At 43.6% G+C, this 10,716-nt stretch overlaps 2 protein-coding genes across 2 annotated transcripts; both read left to right on the top strand.

The window, feature by feature from the left end:
* Positions 1-3,440: 3,440 nt before the first annotated feature.
* EDB91DRAFT_1090085 (uncharacterized protein) lies at positions 3,441-4,576 on the top strand (the record flags this gene model as incomplete). The annotated part of the gene is made up of 10 exons (XM_041316621.1): positions 3,441-3,556; positions 3,671-3,742; positions 3,792-3,815; positions 3,879-3,915; positions 3,946-3,975; positions 4,125-4,144; positions 4,193-4,270; positions 4,351-4,376; positions 4,418-4,429; positions 4,551-4,576. The coding sequence occupies 10 exons, from the start codon at positions 3,441-3,443 to the stop codon at positions 4,574-4,576; spliced, it is 441 nt and encodes a 146-aa protein (XP_041168443.1).
* Positions 4,577-6,400: 1,824 nt separating this feature from the next.
* On the top strand, positions 6,401-7,085 carry EDB91DRAFT_1090084 (uncharacterized protein; the record flags this gene model as incomplete). The annotated part of the gene is made up of 3 exons (XM_041316620.1): positions 6,401-6,577; positions 6,802-6,892; positions 6,937-7,085. The coding sequence occupies 3 exons, from the start codon at positions 6,401-6,403 to the stop codon at positions 7,083-7,085; spliced, it is 417 nt and encodes a 138-aa protein (XP_041168442.1).
* Between the last annotated feature and the right edge of the window lie 3,631 nt (positions 7,086-10,716).

Raw genomic sequence — 10,716 nt, 5'->3', positions numbered from 1 at the left:
ATATTCTGATCAACATCAACATGTACATGGATCATGTGATCGTGTTTAAGCATGTGATCGTGGATTGATTCACGTTTCAAACTTCATGATTTGAGAGCACATCAAAATAGATTCAGTACTGTAGACGTACGACAAGAGACATGTAGATATAAGACATGAAGGGCGAGCAAAATATAGGCCTACAGGGCAAGTTGGATCCAAGACAACTGAGGTGATTTACCATATGTAAGAACTCTTGTCAAATTCTCCGGTTGACGAAAATCAAAGGACTGGTTGCAAATCTGATTCTTACATTCAAAATAATAAACCTTGTGATGGTTCACCGAAGTCCATGAGTCAACCCACCCACACTTGGGCATTGAACAGGAAGGTACTGCCCCCAAGCGAAACAGAGCATGGGTCCATGCGAACTTGGTGATGTTCAATGAGTCAGAATTCTTCACCAACAATAAAATGTCAGAGTGCTGACCTAAATTGTGAGAGTGACCCAGCATGAGGGAATGCGTGGCTGATAGAGAATCGCTTGATGATGACACGCTCGATGAATGCGAGAAGAATATGTGTGGTAAAGCTTGGCTGGAAATGTACTGCATTGAAGGCTACAGTAGCATAAAGTTGATGTCTAGTATAACCAGATTAAGTCAGACACAAGATGGATCAAGAATAGCTTACTGGAGTACTGAGGTCTTCAAGTTTGCAAAGCTTTCAGAGTTTTGACAATAGTGCCACAACAGAACAGCCATAGGTATGATTCAACAGCAAGGTTGATGAGATCCTTGAAAGGACCAAGCACAATGTCCAGAAACTTTGTTTCAGACTGTCAGTACACATGCGAAGTTAAACAAGCGAACTTACAGTATTGACTTGAGTAACAATATATATTTCTTCTTGCCCTTGTAGCCTACAAAGGGGTCACCAAAGGTATTGTCCGTATGGTCAGAGATCCCAAAGATAATGTGTTCCAACCGCCAGTGAAAGCCAAGAGTTCAAGGACAAGTTTGTTGACCGTAGAATGAAACCTGACGATCTTCGAATCAGAACCAACATCAAAGATGACCTCACAAAAAACGATTCCACCATTAGGAAAGTATGGCATGAGAAAATTGTGCGCGAGTTTGAAAGGTCCACCCGTTGCGTTGTTGTTGATGAGGTTGAGATGTATAAACAGCACAGTTTCGGCCAAAACCTGTGCTTGGTGAGACAACTCAAGTGCCCCATGGATCTGAAGGAATGTGTCGAAAATGGGCTTCCCATCACAGTAAAATCCCTGTAGTCATATATACATGATTGAATCAATATAATAAAAATAAAACCAAAACAAAGGTTAGGGACTCACAAAGTAAGGATTTTGGGGGCAGCGGCCATGATATTGAGCTAGGACATGACAAGAAATGCAAACGAATTTGATGCTGACTCCAGAAATAATGTCCTGGTGATGTGGCATGATCTGCAAGCAGTAGGAGCACATAGTGCGTGGACACAAGTCGCACATGAACAAGCAGTCGTCATCCACTAATCCATCGCGACAAACAAGACAAAACTGTAGGTACAGTGGCTCAAAAAACTGTCCGCATGTTTTCACATTTTTCACTATCTATGATATTGTGTGAGAATGTACAAACACATCAAGGACATGCTGGTACCATATTGTGGTACTACTTCAGGGCTTCCAATTGAGCCCTATGGCGTGGGAATTGGTCGAGATATGGTGGAGATATGAGGCTTACAAAATGATGACTCATGCGGACAGTTTTTTGACTCAAGTATTTTACAGTGATAATCAGGTATTCTAGTACATTGTGTGACCTCCCTTGGCTTTAATTACTGCCTCTATCCTTCTAGGCATACTCTCAATAATTTCTGGCAATATTCTGCTGTAATCCTTGCCCATTCCATGCTACTCTCTCCCATAGCTCCTATACTCCTTTAGGGGGGGTTTCATAGGCTTGAAGCATCTTCTTGAGTATTCCCCAGAGATGTTCAATGACATTGACATCAGGGGACTGTGCTGTTCAGTCAAGAACATTGATATTATGTTCTTTAAACCATTGTCTGGCTCTCCTAGATGTGTGCTTGGGATCATTATCCTGTTGGAAAATGATGTCTTCTTCATCAATCCCTGAGTCAGCTATGCTAGGCAGCAAGTGGTCATTTAGAATGTCCACATACTGCTCAGCATCCATCCTCCCCTCAACTTCAGCAGGCATACCCACACCATTCCATCTCATACAGCCCCATACCATTAGAGAACCTCCTCCAAATCTGACAGCCTCACTAACCTCTCTGTCTGTTAGAAAATCCCTCTTCTTTTTCCATACATATACCTTCCCATCTGACCCAATCCTATTGATTTTGGTCTCATCTGAACATATAACATGCTTCCAGTCCTCTACAGTCCAGTTTTGATGGGCCAAGCCAAAGGTAGTCTTTTCAGCCTATGTTTAATAGAGATAAGAGGCATTTCTTCTTTGTTACTGCCTTGAGATGAGCTGCCTTGAGAACATTCCTCACAGTTTGTGAAGAGACAGTGGTGGTGATGGTGTGGAATTGGTATAATGGGTGGCTTGGAGGGCATTATTAGCCTTTCCTGTAGTGATATGTTGGATGATAGCCCCCTTATTAGAGGTGGACGTCCTCCACAAGAGTTTTCCTTGTCCAGGTGGCTTTCTTTGATACACTTGGCTGCAGTAGACTTGCATACTTCAGTTCTAGAGGAAATTTGATGAGCAGAGAGGCCAGCATAGGACAAAGAGAGATATTATCCCTTTGAGTAGAGGAGATGGCTTTCATGGTAATTATGACCATGACACATGACATTCTGGTTTATATAGTTAGATATAGTTTTAAGAGTATGCCTAGAAGGATAGAGGCAGTAATTAAAGCCAAGGGAGGTCACACAATGTACTAGAATACCTGATTATCACTGTAAAATACTTGAGTCAAAAAACTGTCCGCATGAGTCATCATTTTGTAAGCCTCATATCTCCACCATATCTCGACCAATTCCCACGCCATAGGGCTCAATTGGAAGCCCTGAAGTAGTACTACAATATGGTACCAGCATGTCCTTGATGTGTTGTATATTCTCACAATATCATAGATAGTGAAAAATGTGAAAACATGTGGACAGTTTTTTGAGCCACTGTAGATGTAGATAGATGTAGTTAGTTGAAATGTTAAAGAAAAATGGTGTTTAGACGCACATTATTATGATCCGTTCTCTCTCCTCCTCAATCCTCACAGACCCCACTTCTAACCTTGAAATGGTCGAAACGGCACCAGGTAGGTTGAGGGTGACATGAGGCGCTGCGCCACCAGTCCACTTCTCACAAGTTTGTTTTGGTCCGAGGGGGCATGGCACAGTTGTGGATGCTGGGATCGCATATACTGATATGATGGCTGCTGCTGGGTAAACACGAAATCAGAGAATCGCAGAAACAATGGTAAACACTGAGAACAATGGTATAGTATTAATATTGAGACTACAAACGGGAGACGTGCTAGACTTGCAAGTTCACAAACATGTCCAAAACAACAAACAACACCAAATAGACATGTTGGTTCAAACTTCAAACTTCAAACGCACTGTTGACTTTGCTCTTTCCACATCTTCACACTACACACCTTTTCTTTTCTCATCAATCTATGATACACGCTAATTCTATGGTAGATCCTTTGGATCCTTGCAGGCTGCACCTGCAAGGATCCAAAGGATCTACCATAATGTCAACTTTCATGCCCAGTAAGTTTTTTCTTCATTGTGTACTGTTTGCTAATGTTTATCTCTACAGCCATTTAGCGTCTCCCACTCAATGGTAAGTCTTTCACTTCATTCACAACGCGCTAATTTCGCTCTTTAGTTATAGTGTTTTCTATAGTGTGTCCTTCATTCAGTTCACTGTGCACTACTCAATGGTAAATCTTTCATTGTGTTCACTATGCTAGTTTCTCTCTTTAGTTCTAGTGTTTTCTCTGGTGTGTCCTTCACTTGGTTCACTGTGCGCTAACATTTCTCTCTCTCCAGTGTCTTTTTCATGTCTCTCCCGCAGTTAGATTCGGTGTCAGGATTGTTCTCAAGTCCATGTTTTTCTGTTCACTGCCTGCTAATCTGCCATTCTCTCTAGTATTTTTTCATGTCTCTCTGGTAAGTCTTTCATTCATTTTACCGCACGCTGATGTTATCTCCCTCTAGTGTATCTTCTCTTCTTAGCGTCTCTCTGTTGGTAGTGGTGTGGGTGATCTGGGGGCTTGCATGCGGTGCATGCCACTTGTGAGTGGCTCCCACTATTGAATCTGGGTGCTTACATGTGGTGCATGCCACTTGTGAGTGGCTCCCACTCTTGAATCTAGGGGCTTACATGCGGTGCATGCCACTTGTGAGTGACTCCTGCAATTGATTATGTGGGCTTGCATGCAGTGCATGCCACTTGTGAGTGGCTCCCGCTCTTGATTCTGGGGGCTTGCATGCAGTGCATGCCATTTATGTTCATGATGAGCGGTGATTTTCCTTATTCACACCTAAGTCACATCTGACTTGGAAATATTTCTAGTCTCACAAGACTTTGATGCAACATAAATTTCAGAAGCTAAGTGCCGTATTTGATGCTGGGCGACATTTTTATCATCTGTAAGTCCGCATACTACTCAAAAACATTCTCGCTGATAAATCTTACAGGACTTTGTCGCAATATGACTTTCAAAGCTAAGTGCCTTGCTTTGATTAAACTATATCTAATTATTCAGCAGGGTCATAAATTTACTTTGTAGACTTTCTTTGGAGTGTACGGCTTCGGTGAGGAGGGCCCCCTCATTGAAGTTGTGCACTTCCCTAATTTTTTCTTTATGTGGTTTGCATTATGAAAGTCTTAGTAATTGATTGTTGTGTACTACTTTGTCCTGCTATACATTCTCCAAGTCATGTGACTGTGGAAATATTCCTTTAAAGGAAACAAGGTATCGTCCGATGAACTGGACCTGGGCTATGATGACATCTGAGTAGTATTCTTATGTTAATGTCAGTATTCTGAGTTTTAAGTAGTATACTCAATATATGATAGCATCTTGTACAGGCTAGGTGTGATAAAGCTGACAACAACGATTGTTGAGATCAAGGCAGGAAAAGATGGGGTTCAGAGCTGACAATGATAATTTGCACACTCAACTTGATCACTCGAGGATTTCTCTTGACATGGAATCTAAGCTCGAGACTATATCTGATGGTTGTTCACAGTTTTGTGTGATCGGAATCAAATGGTAAAATGGTTTTGTCCTTGTGCTATTTTTCCTTGATCCCGTTGTAATCAACCAGGAGATGTGGTGAAGGACAGGACACTCAACACAATCACTCTAGGTCTTGACATCAGATCTTAATTTGACCATCCAGAGTGCACTTGTCCCGAAAGCACTGGTCCTCAAGTCTGATAGTAATCATGCTGCTCAAATGATGATGAAAATGATTCTGAGGAAGTCAAGGATCTCAAGGTGAGTTGCCTCGTTTGTTCTAATGAACAGCCTTGGTGCCGATGATGAAGATGTTCTTCTTAGCATTCATACTGTCCATCTCCATCAATATTTGGTTAAGTACGCAGTCCCCTGCACCTCCTGCATCACCCAATGAGCCACCAATGCCTTGACAATGAAGTGCAAACTCATCAAGAACATGACACAAGGAGCCAGCACAGGCCTTGTCGAATACATCACAAATTGGCTTCGGATTCACCGAACCACATCATGAGCAGCTCAGGCCCCTTGATGCTGATGAAGTTGGCTTGACATTCATTGGTGATGCTTTCGCAGGGAGAGTCTTACCCATCCCCGGTGGGCTGTAGAATAGCATTCAAAGACGCTTAATATGTGTTGTCACCACACAACTCACTTCTTAGCGTTCGTACCACAGCTCCTTTTGCCTTATATCTCTGAAAATATCTACCCTTAAAGGCACTCTATCATTTTGGTCTTTGCATATTATTCAGTCTCTTCTTACTTACTCAAGAAGCTTGGTGATTGAACTCATGGGGTTATGACTCATTTGAGTCTAAATGAAATTTGGGTCAACTCCAAGTCGGATCAAATTCATCAAACCTAATTTGGATCAAATATTAATATGAAATTTTTGAGCCAAGGAAGTTGAACCAATTCACTGTCCACTGTAGTCCAAGTTAATTGTGTCTTTCATAGCTCCTTTTGCCTTATATCTCTAAATATATATACCCTTGAAGGCACTCCATCATTGCAGTCTTTGCATATGTTCAACAATGGCTAAAGGCCATCTCTGGCACAGAATTGTTCTTTAATGCCGTAACAGCTTTCATTGCTCCTGAACAATTTGAGGCAGCCTTAGCTGCAGCCTTGAAGATATAGAGTGCCACTTTGCAGTCTAAAAAACTGCACCAACATCTCAATGGCCATCTATTTTTTCTGGATTAGAGCTTTTGTTAATTGGGTTACTTTGGGTCACCATGATGCTGGTGGGGCCTCATCTCATTACGACCTCCTAGCCAGTTTGGGCATTGGGCACAATGCAAATTTTCGCATCGAAGATCTAGAAGCAGAACTTGATTATTTCCCTGGAACATTAGTAAGTATTTTGGGCAAGGTACGAACCTCATTATTTCTTCATTGAACTATTTCTTAAATATGTGGGAAGGTTTGGAGCACTCTGTCAGTCCCTGGAAAATTGGAGAAAGATTTGTCGTTACACATTTTATGAAGGATAAGGTTCATGATCGAGAGTAGGGGTGTCTAAGCCAGCATTTCCAGTTCAGATGGACTTTTTACAACTATTGGGAAGTGATCCTACAGATCATAGACCTAGGAAACATGTCAGGAGGGAGATATAGGGTGATCTCATGGTCAGATCAGGACTCCAATTGGAAGAAACTAGTTGGACTTGGTAAATGTTTTGTTTCTAATTACAGAAGTGATTAATCATGATAGAAACAGTCAAGACTCTCTTGAAGAAGCATAAACGAGCCATCAAGGGAATTAGCGATACAAAGCCTCCTTTTGATGAGCTAACACACTCATTGGATGACGAAAAAAATTGCCATATGGGAAATGATGAAAAGAAGGCTATGGAGGAATGAGGCAAATATCTTGACATTTGTCAGCTCAGATTGATCAAGGTAATTCATCACTACTACTGTCCAGTGCAAATAATGGCTAACTGATATGTATCATTGTAAATCTGAAGCCCCTACAATGGCCGACCTAGGGAGTCAATCCCCTAGGCCGGCTAACAGGAGTTGACTAGGATCAGGCCCAAGTCAAAGAACAGAAGAGCAGGGCTTAGAAAAGGTAATATTTAGACTGGGTATCTACAGACAAATGGACATAGGTTTATATACTCTAAGTAATGAGCATAGTATAGTAGAAGGCTATGTGCTGAGGGTACAGGATTAAACAGGATGACTGAGAGATACGAGAATAAGGCTTGGAGAACAGTATGTACATGATGGATCAATAATCACTAAGGTATAGGAATTACCAGTGATCCGAAAAGTAGAACTATGATTCTAAATGGAGATAGGACCGTTGAGTGGTTCCTAGTCTAGGAGTGGACCATGAGGCGGTCGGATGGACTAATAGTCGGGAGGGGGAATACGAGTGGAACTGAAGGATCCACGCGGGTTGGAAAAGCGGAGGGAGTAGGAGTAGGATCAGGCGGACCGATAGGGCGGAGGAGCGGAACCCCAGATCGGACAGAGGTAGCAGGGCTAATCCTGCTGAGATGCACTTCATACATTATTGGGGATGGAGGAATGGAGCGGACGGGGAAACAGGAGGTCGGACCAGGGGTGGGGACGTTGATGATAGGTGGTATTGGGGGTGCTCGGATCCGTATATGACAGGAACAGTATCTTGGATCATTCAAGGCATCAATCTTGAGGATGCCCAGTACGTCATAAGTGATTCATCATGAAAGCATGACCACATTCATTTTAGGGATGGGTTACAATCAGAGTTTCATTGCCTCCCATCTGATGCCACTGCTGCTCAGAAGGCTACTCTTCAAGAGAAACGACAGAAACTATCAGCTCGTATAACTGCATTCCATAAAATTGCTGCAGTGTGGACAAGCTCCAGAGGTCGAGTAGCACGCCATTGAGATGAGGGGAATGGGTTTGCGTGCATCTTACCAGCTAAGCATGGCTCACAGATGGATCTGGCATTTTCTTTGAATCTAGCTTGAGTCCAGTGACCATGTCATGATCAATAAGCTTCTTGACACCTGCTAAGTGATGGTGGCGAGTCTCCTGTGCCATAGGTCCAAGTCCAGAGGTAGAGTGTCGCTGCAGAGGCATATTCAGAGAGAGGGACGGTGGAGCCATCTAAGAATGCTGCATTGCTGCTGCTGATGGGTGCAACAAACAATGTGGTACCTGCAGGACGCTGAAATGACATCTTGGTTGAGTCAATGGTGACATGGAAGCCACTGTGGCGAGTGAGGTAGAGGACAGAGAGCAGGTTGTTGCGAAGGTCAGGGACATGCAACACTCTTGAAAACTCGACAGGTCTAACGCTCTTGCCATCAATGACTGGGTTAAAGACCACAGTGCCAACACCAGCAGAGTAGACAAAGGTGTTGTCAGCTAGCTTGATAGGGATGCGATTTGGAGTATAATTGCGAAGCCAGTGACGATGAGGGGTCATGTGGGATGTGGCACCTGTGTCTGCATTCCAGTCGACAGTAGCATCAAGTTGAAGGGGACAGATAGTGCTTGAAGGGTCAAAAGAGCGAAGACAAGCAGTGCCAGCAAACTCAATGATAGTAGAGTTGATAGGAATAGGAAAGGAAGTGGGAGAGGGCGATGCAGTGGGGTCTGCGAGACTCTGAGTCTTCCTGGAGAGCTTCTTGGTCTTCTTTCTCCTGCTACGACGCTGTCTAGAGTACAGGGAGGCAAGGGTAGACCAGATAAGCACAGGATGATCTTCAATAGCATCAATCTGCGACCTCATCTCCACTGGGCAAGCCAGATAGAGTTCCCCAGCAGCTTGGTCAGCCTTAAGGTCCCATACAGCCTGTGCCTCAGGCTGTGAGTCTGCAGGACGCTTCTCAGAGCCACTGACAAGCAGCCACAAGCCCTTGGAGCGCAGGTAAGACTCCATCTCTGATCTCCAGATAAGATAGTTGGAAGAGCTGAGTTGAGTGATAGTCATGGGCGACATAGCAAGGGATTGGGTGGCAAGTAGGACGGTCTAGGATGATGCAGGACGTTCAGGAAAGCAATGGACAGGACAGGGAGCAACAGGGGTGGGAGTGAGCAACAGGGGGTAGATGACCAAAAGGGGCTATGGAAAATTTCAACAAAGCCACTTGGTTGAACTACTCAAAAGCAACACAATGGGTGTTCCAACAGTCCAAATGGTGCTCAGACACAAAGATAAGGGTTTCCTGGGGCGTAGAATGCGATGGAATACACTAGGGAAGGAGTGGAGCAGCAGTTGGATGAGGAATGAATGACTTGAGGTCCTTAAAGCGCAGGGCTCATAACCTGTTAGAATAACCAAGTGAACCAAGCCACAAGTGAGCTAATGAGAGTGAACAGGACTATAGTCCAGTGTCAGTTGCTTTTGTGTTGTATAAACTAATGAGTGTACTATACCTATAGTCCAGTGTCAGTTGCTAAAGAGCAACCAACACAGGACTTGCTACCTATGGGCGAGTCTATGTAAACAAGTGTAAACACTGCCTAAGTAAGTAAGGAATTCACATCACATGCTAAGTGAGAGTCCAATAGAGGAAGCAACATCATAACACAAATAACTCGCACCATAAGGTGCTCAATCACCACAACTAACAAGCCTTTGGTCACACTGGACTCACTGACACATTTCGAATTGATGCCATGTGCATCAAGTGTTGTCGTGTGTTTCCACACGATTCCCCTCCAGATGTCCGATGTCTGAAGTGCGATGAGACTTTGTTTACATCCTCTTTGTCATACCTGGGACCCGAACATGGGAATGTGCTACCTGATGCACAAGGGCCAAAGGAGGGCAAGCCAAAACCATGCCTTCAATGCCCCCGAAACCCCCTCTCGAGTGCCTTACTCCGTCTCATCCATCAAGAAGGGATAGAGCCTGAATTGGATGCCTGGTGCAGTTGAACTACATCTCTGCCAGGCAAGCGGACATGTATTCAGGATGGTGATATATGGAAAACACTCCCAGGTCATGATCAGACACCATTTTTCGATAACAGCATTGACCGATCTGATCCTGATGAGCTGCGAATTGGTGTCACTCTGGGATTTGATGGGTGAGAGCTTCTTTCTTTTGCAATATGTTATTTTCATTGATGTTTGCCTTTGACATGGAGATTCAATTACCAGCGCAGTCGTAGCTCAGCATCTCATAGCTCAGGCATACTATCAACATGTATCGCAAACCTTCCAAACCATTTGAAGTACGTATTCTTGTACTTTAGAAAACATCTGATTTATTTATTTATATGTCTAGGTATTGGCCTCGTAATCTTCTTCTATTTGGAATCACACCAGGACCAAAGGAAAGTGACAGAGATCAACTGCAATATTTTATGCAAGACTACGTTACTGACCTCATACACCTGTGTGACCATAGTATCAAAGTGAAAACTCCTCTGTTTCTGAACGGTAATATCCCTCCACTGCCTCCAGATGATGCCCAGCTAACAAAGTTCAAGGGCGGCACATTCGTGTTGCCTTAGTTGCTGTCTGTTGCAACCATCCAGCC

Source organism: Suillus paluster, assembly GCF_016628075.1.
Source record: "Suillus paluster strain FC165 chromosome Unknown EDB91scaffold_498, whole genome shotgun sequence".
Taxonomy (NCBI): Eukaryota; Fungi; Basidiomycota; class Agaricomycetes; order Boletales; family Suillaceae; genus Suillus; species Suillus paluster.
Note: the sequence above shows the minus strand (reverse complement) of the source record. Positions and strands in the feature narration are given on the sequence as shown.